The sequence below is a fragment of the Cheilinus undulatus genome, linkage group 12 (genome assembly GCF_018320785.1).
Source record: "Cheilinus undulatus linkage group 12, ASM1832078v1, whole genome shotgun sequence".
NCBI lineage: Eukaryota > Metazoa > Chordata > Actinopteri > Labriformes > Labridae > Cheilinus > Cheilinus undulatus.
Genome location: NC_054876.1, coordinates 33,543,349 through 33,566,046, shown reverse-complemented (window position 1 = coordinate 33,566,046; position 22,698 = coordinate 33,543,349). Strand labels below are relative to the sequence as shown.

Here is a 22,698-nt window from a genome sequence, read left to right as displayed (position 1 = left end):
TGGACATTTTAAATAATACCTCTATATACAGTATTATGTACAGTGCTTAATAAATTTATTAGACCACCACCCAAAGTAAGTTTTATGCTACAACTGAAAGATGATGAAAGAGTCCGCATTAAAGCACTTCATGATGCTGGATGGTCTCTGAGACAAATATGACAGGTGGTCTAATAAATTTGTTAAGCACTGTGTATATTATAGTAGTACAGTCTTTATTTTCTGGAACTCTCAAATAGAATTTTGGAATATGGTTGCTTTTGCATGTAAAGAATATGTAAATCCAACACTTGGTGAAGATGTCATTTAGGATTTAAAATAAGGAAATAATGGTCACCATAAGAAGCAGACAGAATGATAAGACTCTTGGGCCACCCAGGTTTAATTTGTCACCAGTCAGGTATATTTATGAAACATTTTTTTTCCCTCTTAATTCCATATTTAGTCACCCTCTATGACTAAGAGACAAGTGCCAAACAGTATTTCTCTCCAATAAAAGCACCTTTTGAGGGGCAATGTCTAATTTTATAAATTAAGCTTCTTTCGCCGTTTTTCTAGATTTTTTTGGATTCATTTGCAGCAGATGTTATCCTGTACTCCAGGATTATGGCTGCAATCTGCTGCCTAATCAACAATAAGCTCTCACACTCAGAGAAACACCTGCAATGATCACAGAATATCAAGTGGAGCATTTCAAAAGGTGAGTGGTGTTATTTTAGTGGCAACAAACTGCTGATTAAAACTGTGAGAGCTGCAGAGACACAAACTTATGAAATGAGGCACAGCAAGGATGATCCCCTCTGTCGCTCCTTCTACCAAGTATAGTCCAGGTCTGTTGGAAAATTGTAACATTGTTCACTATATTTCCAAATCAACAGTCCTGTGTTATTGTAGGTTTGTGTGGAAAACTGATTTAATGCAAAGAGAACATTTTATGTGCTTGGGATCTGGGTGCAGCTGTAAAAATAACATGGAGATATAAACCGAGCACCACTGACAGTGAAATCTTCCACAGGAATAATAAGTGACAACAGCAATCATGACAGAAGGAAAGGTATTATTTTGCGTCTCTAAAATTACAATCACTTTGTTGAGGGGAAAGAATAAACCAAGAATCTTTTTTTTTTAAACATTACAGGTTTATTGCTTTTTTTCACATTTCAGGAACTGTTGCTTTCTCTCATCTTTACAGGAAAAAGATTCCAATACAAATTATGTAGAGAAGAGAGTTTTGCGTCATTGAAGGTTGTTTGTCACTACACTAATAACCTGCCGGATGTGGTTTTATAACATCATCATCATGTAATGACCCATTACGTCTTTCCCATCACATTACTAAATGATTTATGTTCACAGCATCAGTCCATGAATCATCCACAGACCATTAACAGTTTTACCCCGTGACGCAAGAGAAGGAGTGAAAAAAAATCTCAATCAAACCTGCCTAAGCTGAAAATATAAAAAGTCCTGTTTCATAGAAAATACACTTAAAAATTTGGCATAATCAAATGAAATATATAATATAGAAATGTTAGTAACATTATTGCATACATGTAAAATGGAGGAAACAACTCTCCCCATCCGTCAGTAAATTTAGTGTTAGTTCTGCTGATATAATTTTGGCCTTGTGTACAAATAAGAAACTTAAAGCGTTTCTCTTCAGAGAGTGAGAATAAAACTAAAGTGTTAGTATTATGACAATGTAACTAAGACATTTGGTCGTAGCAGCTATAATAAAGGTACATAAACCACAATACAGAAATCCCTTTGGTAGCTAAAATAGGGATAAAATCCACAACCAGCTAACCTGAGACATGTAAACACAAAAAAACCTTAAGTGTTGCTAATTAAACACAGTATAGATGTAAAAAAACAAGCTTACATGTAACAGCCCCCCAGTATCATGACAACACTACGTATAAATGTAACAGTGATACCTCAGAGATAATATGGCTACTAAAGGTCCCATGTTGTACGTACACATTTATGTGTAGTTTAGTTGGGTTTGCGAATAGTGTTCACAGCTGTGTTGGCCCAACCTCCAAGTCTGTTCGAAAGTTTGGTGGCCCGCCGTGAGAGGTTTGAGGGACAGAGTTTAGCGTTGGGGTCCAACTTTCTCATCACTGCTCCTCCAGAACGTTCCTTTGTACTGGATCTGGACAGACAGAAAGCAGAAATTAGTGCATTAAGAAAAAAGAAAGGTATGGTGAGTTAGAAAAGTGTGGGAAAAAATTACACTTTTCCACTCAGATTTTTACTCAAATTAGCTTCTGATCTGAAAAACCGGCTCAGGCTACATGATTTTTGGTCATTTAGGACTGCACCATATCAAACTATGCGACAAAAATCTTGCCGTCTTGGCTGACAATCTGGCCAGTGGCCATACTACAGGTGTGATCAGAACTGCTCATGTGAAGAAAACAACAAACAAGAAAGATTTATGGATTGGATTACGGATAACAATTATGGCTGTATCATGAGGAGGACAATATGGACTGGCTCTCCTATGCAAAAATAATGATGCTAAATGATTATGCAAAGATAAGGAGCAAATATTCTCCTAGGCGTCATGATTCATGACGTTTACGCCTGATCAGGGTGTCAAACTAGACGACAATGTAAGAAAATTTCTGACACGCTAGTTGTTGAATCTTGGTCGTGGAGCGTCTTGGATGAGTTGTTAATTGTTAATTATTTCATACTAAAGGACCATTTGTCATTTCTGATGCTCATAACTGGTCCGAGTTTTGATGATGAGCAGCGACGCTGTAGTCAGGCCAAAATCTGGCAGGATTCATGTAGTCTGAGCTGGCCCTTAATTTAACCAAGTATTGAATGTGTTTTTGGTCAGGTTTTAATTATTCTGCAACTCTTCTCTTGTACTTAAAGAAAGAATGTGATTTGCAATAGCTATCGACTTTGTTGAGCATATACTGCCAAATAAACAGGCCCTGAATTCATGTTGGTATCTGAAAAATAACCTGTGAAAACAGTTCAGACGAAAGATTTGCAACGAGACAGTATTTTAACGTTGCTGCTGGCAGTTACAGCAGTCTCAACCGAGCCATTGCAGCTTGAGTCAAGCTGTCTGATGCTGTCGCCTGTGATTCAGCGTGTCATATCACACAGCTGGTTGCAGGATGTTGTAGCAGATAGAAGTGAAAAGGGGAAATCTCATTTTGAAAGGCTGTAAATGCCAATTTCATCAGCTAAAGTCATGCCATGAGTATGGAAATGGTGACATCTTTATTTAATTTTCACATGGAAACTTCAGTCTGTGAACACTCCTGCCTCTCAATCAGCAGCACATCGTGCTTACATGCACAGCTGATGGAGGAGACAGGAGTGTTACGGGGCAGAGGTTTCAGTGATGTTTGGGTCAGGAAAAAGGTGATAAATTTATGGACACACTGATGCACCAGTTTAACAGTGGTCTTGGATGATAATGGCCCTGTTTACAAACATCGACCAAATAATATATCACGAACAGATACCAGTTATCAATATTAATCTGTTGTGACCAATCAATATTATGCTGGCATCTAACATCTACTTCAGTATATCTAGCTGCTAAATTTAACAAGTGACTACACAAATTCTGCTCTGTTTTCATGCTAAAATATGAGAGAAAACATTGGCAGACTAGAAGTGTAACACCAGATGAAATGATGATAATAAACATTGGTATCCTCAACGGCTTTAAGATGGGAATCAATCAATCAATCTTTGTTTGACTTTCAGAAACTTTAGCAAGAAATGTTTAAAGAACAAAAGAAGCAAAAAACAAGTGAGATTTTAAAGCAGAGTAAAAAGGGGCAGGAAGTGTGAGTTTGAACAAGACAAGCACATTATTTACGGGTCAAAGAGAGCAGCTTCTCTGCAGCAGTCCATGCGTTGAAATACAGACACCCGGATGCCATGCACAGTCATGTCAAACAATTAGTTACATGTTTCCATAACTCAGCTGTTACAGAGGTGCAGTTTTTGACACTTTTATTTACCTTCGTCCCTACTCCACCATTAGAGAATAGTTGAATGGCCTGCTGTGGGAGGAAAACAAACCCAGGTTTACATTCCTAACAGACAAGCTTGTCATACAGCGAGGGAAACAGTTGGCTGCATGTTATGCTCACTGATGATAACAGACAAGGTCGCTGTTCTCGTCTCTCACTCCCGGGGGCTGTCCGCAAATTTTTTTTCACATTTTGAATGTTAAAACAGGAAATGACGCAAGCCCTCACAAGAGCATTTTTGTCATTTCATCTGGCTCCAATTCCCACAACCATACTCTGCGGTCTCCCCCTTACTCCCTCCTCACCCGAATACCAGGAGCACAGACCCAGTTTCAAACCGAGCCGGGAAAGAATGTGCGTAGGGGGGAGGGGAAGGAGGTGAAGGGCCCCTCAAGCTGTGCTGCAGACCAGGATTCTTGGGGTGGGAGGGTGAAGAGGGTGGTCATGTGGGTCTGAAGTCTACTTTTTGAATGATATGCAATAAATACTGGACTGATACCTTCCTCAGTCAGACACACCTCCACCATTCACAAACCCCACAAAGTACAGATGGAATAAACCATGCAGTTTTTTTTTTTATAGAAATTGAAAACATACTAAATTTTACTTCTTAAAAACATAGAAAAACTTGTTGGACTGACCACCAATATGTGTATTAATGTAATTAAACAACCCTCTTTACAGGATATATATAGTTATTCAGGAAACGATGCAGAAAAATAATGGAAAACAGGGATACTGAGGAAAAAGGGTTACACAAACAGCTTCATTTCCTGCAGACATACTTTACTGTAGATCCCTCATGCACAGCCTGCTTCTCTGTAATATGTTTAAGCATCCTCAAAATGATGGTATTTGTCACAGGCCCTGTGATCATTACATTTAAGTCAATCTTAAGGTAATCTTACCGTTCATCTCTGCCGATGAGGTTTTCAAAGGCCCTGGACAGATGTTTGAGTCTCCTGAGCCCACTGGACACAGACTCTAAATCTTGGTCAAACTTTCTGTTATTGACAGAAAAACACAGACTTTATTAAATCAGCAGACTAAGAACAAATTCTGAAAAAAAATTCAGTCTAATTATGTTTCAGAGCAAGTCATTAGAGATCTTGAAAGACTCACGTTCTCTGGTTCTGTGTATTTGGTGAAGCAAAGGGACTCCGTAAAGCAGCCATGCGAACCAGCTGCCTCCTGCCTCCTCCCGTTCTCACCCCTCGTACTCCAGCCTCAGGAGTCCTTCTTCCTCTTGAGCCTGGGGTATGACTGGGCTTTGCTGCTGATCTAGGGGTGCGCCTGGGTGTTGCACCTCGACCAGGTGTTCGTCTTGGGGTGCGAGAAGTTGATGGACCATCTTCCCGACCTGGTGTTTCTACCAAACACTCTTCACGTGAAAACTCTCTTGTTCTCTGCAGCTTCTATATGAGGAAAAGATTAAAGAAAAGGGAGCAAATGAGAACAGAAATCCCTTAAATTTTATGCATTTAAACAGGAATGTATTTGCATGCTATAAATGGAAACATATTCATTTCTTCATTCAAAACCATAGAGATCATGTACCTGATACACTCCTCTGATTGAATTGCGAGCACTGCGAGTGAGTTTGCGCATGGCGTTTGGTTGTGGTTGCTCTTTAATGGGCTCCCAAGTCGGATTTTCAGGGAGAGAGTTGGTCTGGACGGTGCGTAGTGGGAGCCTCTTGCGTAAAGACATTCGTAGAGAATTAAGCGAAGATGAGGAGCGTTGCTTGCGGAAACGATCAGGCGCTTCTGGGGAACTTTCAGCCCCATCAGACTCATCCAGGACTGTGTGTGCACGCCAGACTCCCACAACAGCTCTGCCAACTCCATCCATTACTGAAGATGTCATGCTGACCTGTAAGAAGGGATCAAAAGGAACAACAGAGCATGAAAATATTAATACTAAAGAGGGTTGGGATTTATGTAGTTTTACAGACTTTTTTGTGACTTTTATGACATTTTATGAAGGGATAATTATGGAGGACTGTGTTTACTTAAAGCTGAGCTCTCATTAGGATGACAGGATTCTGGGCAAGGTACACAAATGACATAGATTTAACAAATCAAAGGTCCTTTGAAATAAAACCATGAAAACACAAGGTAATACCCTATTGCATCTTATGACTGGATCAAATTAAATCTAAAAAGGAGAAATATTTCCTTACATGTTAACACAATCGTGATCTTGTCTGACTGAGATTTATCTTGTAAAAAATCCTTCACTATCAAATGAACAGCAAACATCAGTCGATCGTGCTATTAGATATTTTCTTGGCTATTGTTTAGTGGGGAGTCTGGAAAGTTAACAGCACTGATTTATCACATAGGCGCCAAACGGGAGCGACAATGTAGCTTAACATTCTTAACAAAGAAGCTATACCACATTGTATCATTAGCGCTAATGGGTCCAAGATTAGTGTTCATAAACAAGTCAAACGGCTGTGCACGCGTAGCAGCGTAAGCTAACGCTATTCCGTCTCTCTAAACAACACGAAGTATTTGATAAACACTGAAAATAAAACAAAGCAAACCAACTATCAGACCATCGACAAACATGAAGCCAGTTTTACCTGATATTGTTACAAGGGGTGAGTTTCTGCTTCGCTTGTTGTTCTGTTTCTTTCTTTCACTGTTTGAATTTGGCGGTGGACCGGAGAATGGACTCGCATACATTACCACGCCCTTCACGCACAGCCCATCTTCGATGACGTAGGACGTAATGTCTCGCCGTCATGAGTGCAGATGACTTGTTGATTGTTGGTTGTTTGACACATCGCAGGCGTGAAATAAACACATTTCCTAATGGATATCGGCGTTTGACTTCGTCAAGAAAAAAAAAAAAAATCAAAAATAATGACTAATGTTGTATTTTAATCCAGAATAATGTCAGGGGGCTCTAACAACAACCAAAAAAATTTTAAATTCAAATAGGGGTGAAGTCATATTTCATTTTCTTACGCTATTTGTAACTTTTTTTTTTTTTATCTTTGTACAGCCCTGATTCCAAATAGAGCTGTGTAAAAATGTAATTAAAAAATATTTTATGCAATTATTTGCAAATCTCATATTAAACCCATGTTATTTGCAATGAAACATTGGCTAACCAAAATATCAGATGTTGAAACTGAGACATTTTACCATTTCATGAGAAATATTAGCTCATTTTTAATTTGATGACAGCATTACATCTCAAGAAAATAGGGACGGGGCAACTAAAGACCAGAAAAGTAAACGAAAAACACTTGGAGGAGCATTTTGCAATATATTATATTTGGTAACAGGTCAGTGACATGACTGGGTGCAAAAAAGCACTTTAGATTCTCTTAAGTAAAGATTGGCAGAGGTTCACCAATCTGTGGAAAAATATGTCTAAAATTGTGTAGTAATGTCAGAAAAATGTTCCTCAATATAGAAGTGCAAAGACTGAATATCCCACCATCTACAGCACAAAATATTAACAGAAGATTCAGGGAATCCTGAGAAATCTCTGTGTGCAAGGGACAAGGCTGAGGATCAATATTTGATGCTTTTGGTCTTTGGGCACAACATTGTTGGTCATGTCATCCACAAATGCAAGTTAAAGCTGTATCCCGCAAAGAAGTCATATGTGAACATGGTCCAGACATGCTGCAGTCTTCTCTGAGCTCATTTGCAATGTACTGAGGCAAAAATGGAAAAATTGTTCTGTGGTCAGATCAACCAAATTTTGAAATTCTTTTAGGAGACCATGGACGCAGTGTCTTGTGGACTAAACAGGAGAGGAACCATCCTGCTAGTTACCAATGCACACTACAAAAACTGGCATCTTTGATGGTACTGGGTTGCATCAGTTTGGTGCAGGTGGCTTACACATCCAGAAAGGTACTATCAATGCTATAAAGTATTTTGAGATTTTAGAGCAACATATGGTCAAATCCAGACAACGTCTCTTTTAGGGAAGGCCTTGCATATTACAGCAAGACAATGTTAAACCACACACTACATCCATCACAACAGCATGAACATGCAGAACTGGTTTGCTACAGTCCAGAACCTTCATCAATAAAAAGCATTTGGTGCATCATAAAATGAAAAATCTAGCTAAGAAAACCAGGAGCTGTTGAGCAGCTAGAATCCTACGTTAGACGAGAATGGGAAACTCCAGCAACTGGTCTGCTAACTTTCCACAAACCACCACAATCTAACACACCCAAGAGCAAAAAGTTTTTTGGGGAAGTCTGTGTGTTCACGTGGTAATTGATTCGATATACACTAATGGATAAGAGGGTTAGGGTTTTGGACTGTTGCTCCATTATAATTGCACAGTAAATTGCATTTCCAATTGTTGGATAAAGCAACAAACCAACAGTTAGGAGTAACAAGTGAAATGCTTTCCAATAAATATCCAATTGCATAAGAAAATGGGCAGCTTGTATTGGACTGAATGCAACCACTTTAACTTGCAGTATATATCTACTTTTTACATCTGCTCTATCAGTGAGGTAGGTAAATCATCAAGATTGCCATATATTGTTAAATTTTGAAAAAAAAAGTGAGCCATGAAAAAAATAATTTTTCACCACTTTATCATTACACTATTATTACTGAAATCAACAGCCGAGTATTTTGATTTTTAAGCCAAAACACTATTTCTGTTGATTTCTACCTATAGTCCCACAACTCAATGACATGCTAACCAGGTGAACTGGTGACTAAATTGGTCATAGGTGTGAGTGCAAATGTCATGCTTCTGTGTTTATGTCTTGTCTCTGTATGTCAGCCTTGTAAATGACTGCCAACCAGTCCATTTTCCTCACATTCAACTAGAGTGGCCAGCAGATGGCGCTACACACGTGCTTATGAAATGTCTGTCCACCAACTGTGTGACTGTAGGGATGTCAACAAGGCATTAACTAGGTTTTAGTTCATCTTTTCAAATCTGGAATTTCATTGTTTTCCAAGTCTTATGTTAAACACACTGTTAATCTGTTGCTTATATTTTCAGTAAAGACAAAATTACTAATAAATAGTTAGGGTTTAATTAAGTTATTAAGCAACAATAAAACATGATCAGTAGAAATCAACACCAGTAGTCTTTTGTCTGAATGTAGAAAATAACTTTCATTGAACTAAATAAGTCAAACTTCAGGAAGACTGTCTTATTCTATAAAGAGATGTCTGACTTCCCCCTTTTTTAAAATCTGCTTTCAGGTGACACAAACCTCTGAGAGTTACAGGACCAACAAGTCGTACTCTGAAAAAAATTGCCTTGGAAACAAAACAACCCAAAATTACATTTTTAGATACTGATGTAAAGTTTAATGGAATAACAGTGTTTCAAAATAAAAGTCTTCCTTCCTACATGACTCTTGTTCACCCAAAGTTTTATGTTTGATTCACACTTTGATCATCTTATCTCAACCTTGCTTGTTATTGTGTGTAATGTGCTACTCTATCAGTATTGCACTGTTTTATGTGATCCTGTTAAATGTTTCTTTATTGGACCGAACACAAAGCTAGACCTTGACCCTCATGATGACTTGGTTGTCCTTCTGTCTCATTAAGAGTAAATGTATAACACGATTTTAACAATCCTGGGCTGGATTGTTGAGTCAGGAGTTAAAGTTCACAGCAAAAAGGAAAACTACAGACCTTCATTGGGATGAAACAAAACACTTTTATTGTGAAGGAACCCATGAGGAAAAGGGAGAAGAGCCTTTAAAATATAATTTTCAAGGTCAGGGTGCTAAACACTGTTCAAGGTCATCTTTAAATCTTTACAGATATTCCAGCCTATTCTTGCTCACATGAATACTACGAGATATTTTCATGTCGTTATGGTAAACGTGTCATATAGTTAGCATAACATAACCAAGCATCGCACAAAGACAGGAAACAAATGGAAACACTTAGCCTGGTTCCTTCTTAAAGTGTTAAAACTCTCATCCCGTAAAGCTCAGTGATTCACATTATTTGACTCAATTTGTTCATTTTGTTAGGAAAGTCCAAGTGGACCTGTAACCATACATCAGGGCCCCACACAGAAAATTATAAGGATGATGGGGCCACTTTCATATCTCACCTTCAAGATATTAACATTGGTAAATCCAGTCCAACTTAAAGATGCACTAGTGACTAGATATGCCTAAATGGCTAATTAATAGCTGAATAGGCCAGTCAGATTTCAGGGGAGCCCTGGTTGGCCCTTGCTGGCCCTGGTATGGATGATAATGACACCATATGCTTTAGAATGGGAAGACTAGCTGTCAATATGTTTACCTTTTACAGCGTTGTCTCAGTTTAATCCTGAAAAAAGCACATCAATAAATTCTTCTGGTCAAAATGTTTGTTTACAGAATTATTATGTAAGCACTGTTTAATACTGAAACCAAGATGTAGCGCACGAGCATCATGTTTGACCATATTTCTTTCTTTCTTTTGTTTTTTTTTTAGAATTTGATGTGGACAAATTCAAAATGGGCCAAGGGTCCCATTTTGCCCCCGGGCCATAGTTTGGACACCCCTGCCATACATTTAACTCATGTTCATTTTTTTTTTTTAGATCTCAGCTTAGCCTATATATGTCTTGTTATCTAAAACAATAACCCTGTTTTTTTACAAGTAAATTTTATTTTTTTACTTGTAAATTTATAATTTACAATTTATATTTGTTGTGATCATAAGATATCCAAACTAGCTCCTTAACCTTAAAATTTTGCTTTAGCAAAGAAAAAAAAAAAAACAGGATAAATACAATGTATTGATGCATGTCTGCATTGTACAGAAGCCCAAAGAGGGCATGCTGTTTATCTTATTTTCAGTTTTTCTGCAATAGGTAAATTATAGCTGGTTTCCCCATCCTGACTTATTTATCTTGATATCTCAGAACAACAACTCTAGTGTTACTGGGACAACACATTAGTTCAAGGTATTTTTCAAGATCTCGATCATCACTGTGACAGGACTAACTTTGTTGACCTGACATAATGACACATGAGGTGAGGGTGACGAGTCATTCTCAAGATACAACAGAGTAAATAAAAATATGACTGTATGTTGGTTTACAGTATCCATAGATCTGTAAACACCAGCAGGAAGTGGTTTTATTTGGGTTACTTATGGACAGTGTCTGCTTAGCTTTTTCCTTGATTCAACTCTTTGTTGTTTTTTGTGCTAAGCTAAGCCCACAAGCTTCATTTTCAATTTTCAGATATGAGGCTGGTAATGGTCTACAAACTCAATTTACCAGAGCTACAAACTTTATTTAAGTTAATGGTTAATATAATTAAATACAAAAAATACAGCTCAGTGCACATTAAACATAGAGGTGAAGTCTTCATGTCTTCTTTCTCTTAGAGAAACATAGATGGCTGATTGTTTTGGCCACATATTACTTGCAGCACTGTCAAGAGAAAAAAACAACATTAGTAGTTTAGATTGGACTCAATTAATTCCTTAAACTGAATGTGAAGTATGCAGTTTTTTTGTTACCTTTGTGATTTTCTTCCATCGTGAAGCAACAGCAAGAATTGCAGTGAGACACACCACCACTATCCCGGCTATGATGGGCATCAGAGGGAACTTCATGGTTTTATCTTCACATGACAAAGATAATAATCAATCAAAAATTACTAAAGTTATCTCGCTGCATGTCAAAGCAACATAGTGGTATTACATGCGTGATCTGACCTGTTACAGTGACATGGAAGATTCTGGTGTACTGGCCATACTTGGAGGAGTGCGCTATGCACTGATAGGTGCCTTCATGTAAGCTTCTCTCAACACTACTGGTGGCTAGCTGGTTTGTAAATCCGTCACTGGTCACTGTGAAGATGCCCTCTAAAAGATCCACTGTAGTCCCATTGAGCATCCAGGATACAGAGGTGACCTGTGGATTAGCCTGGATATCACAGCTTAGGACGAGTCTCTCCTCCTCTTCTACAGTGATCTCCTGTGAACCAGAGAGCTCAGGGGGGTCTGGAGAGGGGCAACAGAGGGAACATTAATGCTGTGGAGTTTTTTTTTTTAAGGGAAATTCAAGCAAATATCTACTTTCTTTTGTCTGCCATCCCAGTCTGTGGTTTGTCTGTCCGTTTGATCCAAACTGTTAAGTCTTAATCAACGGCAACCTCTGCACTTCAAATATGGAAGTTTAAAAAAACTGCAGTTCACAAGTAATCAATTAAGTCAGGAACTAAGGTTAAACTACGGATTTTTACAACAGAAATGAACATGTTTACAGGCTAAAAGTTTTGTTGTTGTTGGAATAGTTTATGCCTTAATTGGCATATAATGAGAAATTTAAAAATGATAAGAAAAAATGGTTTCATGTTTAGTACATACTAGGGCTGTCAAGATTAATCACATCAATAGTTATTAAGTCAGATCCACAATTATTGCACTGTTTCTTAAATTGTGATTAATCTCATGCCATATCCTCCCTTTCAACAAGCTTTGGTTAAACCACATCAGCATCTCCCTGCAGCCACTGTAAAATAGGTCCACCGGCTCACTTGAAAAGTCAAAGGTCATCTGCACCTTGTGTTATCACACATTTACCTTCTACTGTCCCCTCATTTCCTTTTCAGTCCATAACAAGTTCCTTTTTCTGCAGTTAAGTTCATGTTAAAATCTTTAAAAAAAACCTATAAAAGCAGGTCTGTTTCCAAACAGAAAGCCAATTATGCTTAGTGTAAGACAGTCCAAAATAATACAAAAACTGTTGTGAATGCAAAATAGTGGAATTTCAAAATTTGATTAAAAACAGGATGTAATAAATTGCTATTAAAAACAGAAATTAATTGATTAATTGTGATTAACATTTTAATCTTTTGACAGCCATGACGGCTCAGAAATGATAGTCAGACGGTCTGCCAAAGAAAGCAGGGAAAGAAATGAGAGTTAGCCAGAGAAATGTCCTGATAAATGCTCTACAACTAATAAATTAATGAATAAAACCTATTAAGGTGTTATATGCTGTGTGCACATATAACCTGCAACCCTTGGGGCCAAGAGCCCTCTGTCTTCAATTCCCTGCTTTTAAGAATTAAATTTAAGATTTTTTAAGACCTGTCTGGAGATCTGAGCTGAGAAATATTCCAACTTTTTTGTGCTGCAAACGGTCAAAATGAAAGGCATGTGAGATTTCTCAGAACACTGAACAGAGCTGAATTATCTGGTTTCACTTGATGTAAATAAAGTGTCAAATGGTATAGGAAAAAATCACCAAAATTTGTTGATGCCTCTTTTCTATCAACCTACGGCATAGTTATATTAACCAAAACATACACAACAAGCATTACTCAAAAAAGATTGATTAAAATCAAATCAATGTAGGTAGAAAAGAAGGTTTGGATAAAGACATGTCAAAGTGCCCTCTAAAATCTAAGACCTCTCACTGATAAAAATAAGACTTTCATGGCCTTAATTTCATATAATCAAATTAAAGACTTTTAAGGACTTTTTGAGGATCTACAGGAAGCCTGAAAATGGAGCAGTCATATTTTAGTTAATGCAGGGAAAAATGCCCATAATTAAAAGATGTACTTTTAATTATGGGCAGCTGATTTCTGGTTTAGCTTAAACGATTTAAATATGGCCAGCTGACTTTAAGTCAACCGAATTAATTATTGTGAACTTTAAGTCTATTAATGATGTTTGGCCAAAATTTCAAGAGAAAAATGTGATGTGCTAAACGACTTTGATATTGAGATAATGATTTAAAGTATGATAAACTAATAATAAAGAAGATCAAGTATTGCTATAAAAGCGTGTTTCTCATTAATTCAAAATAAAGCTAAGATTTTTACAACCACTAAATGTTCAACATTTACTCCAAAGCTAGCTGATAGCAAGCTTGACTTTTATCTGACAACATGAAAGTGTTGTGAGAGTGGGTAAAATGTGGCTTTTCTTGTTTATATAAAATGATTTTCTTATCTATTTCCATACATTCAGACTTTCAGAAGTGTTTATTGTGAAAGCTGTTTCTCTCTGTAACTGTAGAAGTGAGAGATACAGGGGTTAACAAACTGAATGATAAATCCTCCAGGATTGAAGAATGCCAAGCTCATTCATTAGCTGAGATATTTCAGTGTGGACTAAAGTGTTGGACAGATGATGCCATCCCTAGAGCAGCTAAAATCCGGTGAATCTAAAAGTCACATTCTAAATGATCACACTATAAACATTAGATTGTTTTTTTCAGTTTGAAAGGACTCACATGTGACATCAAGGGTGATTGAGCTGCCGATTGTGGAGTTTTTCTTGAGGCGACAGGTGAAAGTGGCTCCGTCATCTTCACGGATGACAGGTGTAATGCACACTTTGCTGCTGCTTTTTGTGTTTCCCTCCTTCAGACTGACTGCAGCACCATTTCTCAGCCAGACCAGCTCTTGCTCGGTCTCAGAGACGCCTTCAGAGTGACAAACCAGAGAGACTGTCATGTCCACCTCCAACTGTATGACTCCCTCACTGTTGGTGGCTGGGACAGAATCGATCCTGACACCTAAAGAAAACAGGGGCGGACAGGGGAAGTAAAAGGATGTTTTAATGAAGCAGTGTCAGTGGTAACAAGAAACACGCAAATTTTATTTTGAAAATGTTTTGAAGTCAGTCTTACGAAGCTGGAAGGCTTACCTAATGTCTGGCCTGTAAAGCACAGCGACAAATAGAAAAGAGGAAGTCTGAACATCAACTTCATTTTACTTTTCTTTGGAAAAAAAACCTGAATTTAAGAGAAAAAAAAAAACAGATTATGAAGCATACTTTATATTCTGATTTTATCTTTATCTTATCACAAAGGAAATATACACAAAGGAATATACACATTGGCAAAATAAAATCAATATAAAAAAAACATTAAAAAAACCCTAAATGAGTTTATAATAGTCCAAATACATATTAAAATGTATAAATATATCTCTTTTAAGGTTTATCAAAGCTGGACTTCTCTTGGCCCTTGCATATCATCCCAATACAGATGAATAGTCTGAGCTGTCAAAGACACAAACACAGTACAGCTTTTGTTCCTGTATTGCACAATGGATTATGTAATGTTGACATAACTATCAAGCTGTAGTCAAATTCAATTTAAATCACAGTGCTCCCCACTGACCAACCACTTTAGTTCAACTGAAAGTGTATCTTTCATTTTTATCTAACTTATTCTGACTAAAAGGAATTTTCCCCCCTTTTAGTTATAAATTATACCCTGTTAACTGAGTCTGATGGGATAGTGACTTGAAGGTTGAATCATGAGGTCCAGAAAGTATTAGATAAATTTGAAGTTAAACCCTAGCGGTCACCATATTGAAACCAGTCTGAAACCAAAGAGCAACCTGGCAACAGACATAAAGGTACAGCTGAGGCAGGCCTTTAGCCTCCTGACAAACAGCTATATCATGGCCGATAAGACTGCAAGCTGCCGTGATTTTAATGCACAACTCACATCCTTAAAAAAACAAAAGAAAAGAGGTGCAAAGGCCCTCCCCCTGTCTACTGTGTACCCATATCAAGATGAACAACTTTCACTAAATCATTTTTTTTGTACCAACCAGGCTGTAAACACGTTCATTTCTGCTGTAAAAATCATCATTTTAGTATGGGGTGTGTTCTGGTGTGAATGTGAATTCTGGTGCTTCTACAGTCAGCCTCATGTGGAACTAACTGTATTGACTTCACTTTTTAACACCTAAAATAACTGACAGGGTTGAACTCAATGCAGAGCCATGGCTTCAAAAGTTTGTATCAGCTAGGAAATATTTAAGAGTAATGGAGTCAAAGACATGCATTATAGATTATTTATCACAGGGTAGCCAACACTAGGGTTGTCCATCCATTTTCTATACCCCTTATTCCATTCTGGGTTGGGGGTGGGCTGGAGCCTATCCCAGCTGTCATTGGGTGGGAGGCAGGGTACACCCTGGACTGGTTGCCAGTCAATCGCAGGGCTGACATATAGAGACAGACAAGCAGGCATGCTCACATTGACACCTATGGCCAATTTAGAGTGATCAGTTAACCTAATGAGCATGTTTTTGGTGGTGGGAGGAAGCCGGAGTACCCGGGGAGAGCCCATGCCCCATGGGGAGAACATGCAAACTCCACACAGAAAGGCCCTGTTTGGGAAGTGAACCAGGAACCTTCTTGCTGTGAGGCAACAGCGCTAACCACTGCACCGCCATGCCGCCCCACTAGGATTGTTCCAAGGTAAATTATTTCACATGTGATCACCACAAATTATAATTGACAAAATCTGGCTAACGTTAGCAATGCTAGCAGTGCCGGCCTTTCAACCTCTTTGCAGGTAAACATCCACATTCCTGTGCTGAATATTGTCACTCATCGCTTTGGTTATATGTGAATAAAACCTGACAAAAAAAGGAGACTTAAAATGATTCAATTTGGTATATTTTATTCATCATTGCAAAAAATACTCTTGCAATGAGTTAAATTTAAACTTAAGCCAGTTATTAAGTGAGGTCTGTGCTTTAATATATGTACTGTGTACAAAAACTCTCTGAAATATATGTTTGGACTTGATTCTTTGTACAAAGTCCTACACTTTAACCATCTCCAGGGATGGTGGTGTCCTCAGCTTCTGGTACTCTTATTTTGGAGGTCACAGGCTGAAAAGGTTGAAAACCTCTGTTCTAGATTTAAAAATGCTAAACCAATGGGGACCAAAAAAGGTTAACCTTAAACCCTGATGTTTATGAGATTTTATTGATGTTATCAGCACCAGTGGCAACTGAGTTTACAGAAAACATTTGACTGGGATTAAGAACCTGAACTTATTAAAAACATAGTTTTACCACTCATAATTGTGATGCCGACTATGAAGGGATCCAAATTAAGCTGTTCAGCCCACTAATCCTGCACATCCCTAAAGAACACCTCAATTTCTGCATTGCATGAAATTATCAGTGCTAAATCGTCAGGTAATAACAGCCTCATTTAGAATATCTGCCAACCCTCCAGTGATTACCTTCCCAGTGAAATATATACATATATATATATATATATATATATATATATATATATATATACAGTGCTTAACAAATTTATTAGACCACCCTAACCCTAACCAAAGTAAGGTTTATGCCACAGCTGCCCTAAATTAACAGCATTGGTAATTACCAAAATCATTTTTTATGTTTCTGCAATGGTTAATACACTAATATGTAGAAGCTCTTTAACCCAAATGATATTTTTATTGCTAAAATATAATTATTATTGTTATCCATGAATTTTCAAATTTACTGATTTACAAAAAAACTGAAAATAGTAAAGCACATTTTTATTTATTGATTAATATGTCAAATTATAGTTATTTATTTGCATTCCTGAACAGAAAAATGAGTTTTAGTGGTTGAATGTTATGTTTGATTAATTTCTGACTTCTCAGAGAAGCCCAGTGAGCCGGCTCAAATGTGGGTATAAAAAGGTGAATTCAGTTTGAAATCCCTCATTCCTGTTCAAAATGGTAAAACGTGGAGAGCTCACTGAAAATGAAAGAGTCCGCATTAAAGCACTTCATGATGCTGGATGGTCTCAGAGAGAAATATGACAGGTGGTCTAATAAATTTGTTAAGCAATGTATGTATCTCAGTACAACTGGCAACAAAACATTTGTGATATCTTTGAACATGACTTTTGATCACTTTAATTGGATTACTCTTACACACTGTTGCAAAAATGCAGACTAAAAATACTGCCAACTTGTTAGTTATTATGGGCAAAAGTTGAAACCAAAACCTTACTTTTAAATATAAAACTGGAGCCTTTTGGTGCATTTGTTTGCTGTGGTTAGTTCTGGTTAACATTTATATTTTCAAGTTAATAGTTAACCCATGTTGGAACTGAGAATTAGGACGCAGTGCTCCCTGGCTTCATATGCATAAGTAAGAGATAAATAAAAGACACTTAAACATATAAAAATATAACATTATTATTAACATTTTGCATATACATGTGATTGAGAGAAAAGTACCTGGTGATGATAGTTTCTTCTACTCTTCCTCTGTGTTGTTCTTCCTGGCTGCTCCCTGTGAGTGACTACGAGGATGTGAAAGGCTGTTCAGTCACTAGCTCTTAAATACTTCATAAGCAGACGACAACTTTTACAACTCCCCTCACTGTTTCTATATAAGCGTCTCATCATTTCACTCACTGCTTCCTGTCAGCTCTCCCACCCCTCTTTTTATTGTTGTGTACCTGAGCACACATACTGAGTCTTTTTATTGACTGTAAAAAGGCACTAAAACCTCTGGGTGTGGATGTAAAGATTTCAATACACATTTTACATGCTCATTGCTTGTTTTAAAGGTTTTTGAAAGTCTTGTTAATGCATAAATAGCTGGTGTTAATGCAAGAGGACAGCACAGTAGTTGATGGATCTATTCATTTCTGAGGCCAAAAATTGGCACCGAACATGAGAGCCAAATAAAATCAATGTTTTTTTCCCATGACTTAAAGTTTATGTATTTTTATAATCTTATAGAGTAAAAAGGAATCTTGAGCAAAAGTGTAAGGTTTATTTTTTTCATGCTGCTTTCTCTCATTGGTGTCAGATTATCTCAGTTTCTAGTTTTTGTTCAAAAAACCAATTCCTGTTGTCTTTTAACAGTAAAATATATCATTACTCTGAATCTCTGTCCTAAAAATCATACAGAAGTTGTTTTCTGCAGGGAGCCAGTGTAAAGATGCTAAAACAGAGGTGATGTGCCCATCCCAAAAGCCTGGTAGCAGAATTCTGTACCGTCCAAAGCTAATCTTTGGCTTCTGGTTGAGGCAGTTTAAAAGGCTGTTACAATTATTGAGATGTCATGAGCTACAAGCATATGCAATAGACTATGTGCCATCAAAAGTTACAACAGATCAAATTCCAGAAATAATTCTAATATGATAAAAATATTTTAAAAACAAGCCTGTACAAGCAGCTTCTCAGGATTTCAATCACTGTCAAATCAGACACAGATTCTCTGCAGCAGGTTTGACATGGTCCACTAATGAGCCACCAGATGGCAGCATTTCTTTGGTTCAAACAAAATGAACTCAGCAGTTGGCAGTTGTTCACTGCACTCAGGAGATCTATGGGTTTAACAGGCAGGTAAAACTGTGCATCATCTGCATAACAATGACGTGAAACATTTATGGAAACATGGATGGAGCCCTGTGGGACACATACAAAAAAACTATGTAGGCTATGTTTTCTCCCATCCTCATTCCTTAAACTTTAAGGTGTGCTCTGAGGACTGGAGTTTAAGGATGTTTTTTAGTGTTATTTTAAGCTCTTACTCATGATTGACACAGGAAACAACCTACGCACTGGCTGTTTTATTACAACAATTAATTTGATTTTGAAAATTGTGTACAAGCCCCATAAATATAGGAAACATTTTTAATTTGTATTTAATGTCTGTCTGCAGGTTTCTGGGGGGGCTGAGGGCTGTTAAATTGTGTACACAAAGTACAAGCAATCAAAGGAATTTCATTGGGTTACACTGCTAGATATCCACATTTAAAAAGAGGACATTTATCATTTATGGAGGAATCATAAGCTGTTTGTCTTTGTGTTTGTTTCTCAAACAGACCGTCACAATAAGAAGAGCTGTTTAATTATAGTACAGGAGACATCTGGTGTTCTTTACATGGAAAAACATGTATACAACAGTATCGGCTTGAATGAGAGTTTTGAAAATTTTCCAGGAATCCAATGTTTTGCATTTTTTCTTCTTTTACAGCTTTTGCTTTTAATTGATATGATAACTGAGGAGAGAAAGGAAACACTGGAAGACATGCACCGAAACCAGGAATCAATCCTGTTACCAGTGCATTGAGGACGATCGCCTCAGCGTATGAGTGCCTTTTCTACCAAGTGAGCTAAAACGGCACCCATGTTGTGCCTTTCTAGCTATGAAAGTGGTTTATTCCTTGTTTGCAGAATGAAGTTTTGCTGCCCGGAAAGAAATAACAAAAAGATGGCTAAAGCCAGCAGCTCCAACTATGTATGAATGGTAGACTTATGGGAAAAATTAAAAATCTTAATCCTCCATAATGCCCATTTTTTGTTCAAGCTGTATGACATTTTTTTCCTGTATTATCTAATTAGACGGACATCCTGTGTTCTAATATTTTTTCTTTTTTATATACATGTTTTTCATTTCTTTCATATATATTTTTCACTGTTTTTTGCACTTCATATCATAAACATATGATTGGAAATAATGTAGAAATTTAAAGCTGGGATCATGCTGGAAGTCATTCCAACCATTGCATTAATGTCTATTACGTGTGAATGTCACTAAAATATCAAAGTTATAAGACGTCACAGCATATAAGAAGTTTTTACTGTGGTAGGCTTGATACTCTTGCCTTGAGGTGTTACATAGGAAAAAGGTGAAAAAGATCAAAAATGAAAAGAAACATGCACACCACAGATACAAATACATGGAAAGACAGATTTTAGGGACCCACATCTGTTTGCAGCTGTCCCCCTCTCACCCACAAGAGAGAAGCAGAGGCCAACTCATTAAGGCTACGTTCACACTGCAGATCTTAATGCTCAGTTCTGATCTTTTCTCAGATCAAATTTTTTTGTTTGCCTGTTCACACTGCAGTTAGCTTCCAAAAGATCAGATACGTATCTGATTTAGAACCACATATGAAAGTGACCTGAATCTGATTCGAAAAGGTCCGATTCAATGTGACTTGAGCTGGCACTGTCAGAAAAAAATCAGATACAAGTCACAAGTGAGCAAAAAAAATCAGATTCAGGTCACTCTGAACTGCAGTGAGAACAAAGCCTAAGATGTCTCCCTCTTTGCACAGCTATAGGTCAACAAGTCATGACTTTGGACTTACATGAAAGCTTGATGAGGAAAGCTAGATCTTCCAAAGTGTCAAGCTATAGAAATGTCAGAGCTACTCCCCCAAAACACATGAATTTGCTCAACCTTTCCCTGTAATTCTTGTGGTGCAAGTTTAGACTTGTTTTAACTTGTAGAAAACATAATTTTTGCTGCAGAGAGCACACAGGTAGGACAGGTCTGATAAACAGACATGTGAGTCATCTAATTGTTTTATTCTGTATTGAACTGCCAGAATCAAAGATGCATTTGTATCTGCTGTGTACTTACTTTTACCTTAACAAGTTTTTATTTCATAGCTTGTTTTTATTTTTCTTAAAGGGCAGATGGTTGGATCAAAGAAACTAATTCAAACCCAATGTACGACAAAAAATACTCTTTTTAATATTGGACTTCATGTCTTTGTTAATGTTTGATATTACTTTATGTGTGATTTCTGACTAAGTATGACAAATCACTGTAATTATCATTTTTATGTAAGTGTATAGTAAATGGACTTGAGCTTGTATCATGCTTTTTTTAGTTGTCTGACTACTCAAAGTGTTTTTTACACCCTAGGTCCCACTTACCCATTCACTCTACATCCACACACTGATGGCAAAGACAGCTATGTAGAGGAGCCATCAGCATTTACTAATCACATTTATATTCAGCCATACACATTCATACACCACTGATGCAGCAGCAAGTGGGAGCAGATTAGGGGTTTGTAACTTGCCCAAGCAAAATCAGGGATTGAACCCACAACCTTCTGGTTTAAGACGATCAGCTCTATGACTAATGAGCCAGACGTATGACGAAGGTCTCATGATTGTCTAATTACTTTTTCTTCCCCTTACTTTTTAATTGATTTGAATGTAATTGCCATCTCAAGTTTTTAAAGATTTAAACTAATTCTAAATAAATATCCCAAAAAGAAGCCGAATTGTATCTGCTAACCCCTTAAATGAAAAAAAAGACCTCTAAGTGATTTAAAACCATGCAGAGAAAAGGGTCTTTGCTACAGTCAAGCATCTCTAATAACTCTAACTCCTTTATGTAAGTTTTTGGATGTAATACATTAGATTTTAACTCATTTAATGCTTTTGATATTTTATAAACTGGACACAATATTTAGTCTGACAGCTTCCTAAGAGGGCTTTAAAAAAGTTTTTATGTGCCGAGTCAGCTCAAAGATCGAAGGTCAGCAATGATAACATCCTGAGACTCAGAGGTGAAGAATGTGCTCTTTAAATTGCACAATTGCACTTGAAACCTGAACAGATAGGCATATGCAGGGATCTTTTCCTTCCCAGTAAACACAAGCGTTTGACACAATGCATTTCCACAACAGCCTTATCAGAAAGGTCTGCTGCCATTGCACTAAGACATTTATACTGATTCGCAACAGCGTTTAACAGATGTCCCTGTTTGAGAATTGACATTGCATTAAGGTGTTGCAGAAGTGTGAGAGAGCACGGTCCAGTAAGGTTGTCCAAACTTTAGATACCACATGCTTCAAACAATATAACAGCCTTTATTTTTGCACTTGATAATACTGAGAGTACCAAAGTTTTGAAGAAAAAAATGAATATAAATTTGCATTTTAAACTTAGATTGAAATTTAGAGAGAGAGAGAGAGAGAGAGAGAATGCATAGCAATGGGTGTTCAAATAAGAGCAAGTTCTAGCATTCTGTTGCTAAAACAGAGCTGTGATATGGAGAGAGAAAGATGTTTTCCTGATGCTTTAAACAAACTCTGGTCCGTTTTCCTGGATAGTGCAGTTCGTCACGAGTGGTGTGAAAGCTCACACAAAGTCTTGTGCGGACCAAACAAAC

At 37.3% G+C, this 22,698-nt stretch overlaps 2 protein-coding genes across 3 annotated transcripts; both read right to left on the bottom strand.

The window, feature by feature from the left end:
- Positions 1–1,103: 1,103 nt before the first annotated feature.
- Positions 1,104–6,712, bottom strand: LOC121518877. 2 transcript variants are annotated; one of them, XM_041801555.1, is made up of 6 exons: positions 6,601–6,712; positions 5,571–5,885; positions 5,136–5,428; positions 4,922–5,017; positions 4,002–4,043; positions 1,104–2,155 (listed from the first exon to the last, which is right to left on the bottom strand). In XM_041801555.1, exons 2-5 carry the CDS (start codon positions 5,877–5,879, stop codon positions 4,010–4,012), a joined length of 732 nt encoding a protein of 243 aa, XP_041657489.1. In that variant the 5' UTR covers positions 5,880–5,885; positions 6,601–6,712; the 3' UTR covers positions 1,104–2,155; positions 4,002–4,009. The 2 variants fall into 2 exon arrangements, with proteins under 2 accessions (XP_041657489.1, XP_041657488.1); XM_041801554.1 differs by lacking the exon at positions 4,002–4,043 and having other exon boundaries at positions 1,105–2,155.
- A 2,709-nt stretch (positions 6,713–9,421) lies between these two features.
- Positions 9,422–18,068, bottom strand: tmigd1 (transmembrane and immunoglobulin domain containing 1). The gene is made up of 6 exons (XM_041801642.1): positions 18,003–18,068; positions 14,648–14,735; positions 14,232–14,516; positions 11,699–11,986; positions 11,501–11,604; positions 9,422–11,411 (listed from the first exon to the last, which is right to left on the bottom strand). Exons 2-6 carry the CDS (start codon positions 14,709–14,711, stop codon positions 11,400–11,402), a joined length of 753 nt encoding a protein of 250 aa, XP_041657576.1. The 5' UTR covers positions 14,712–14,735; positions 18,003–18,068; the 3' UTR covers positions 9,422–11,399.
- Positions 18,069–22,698: the final 4,630 nt, after the last annotated feature.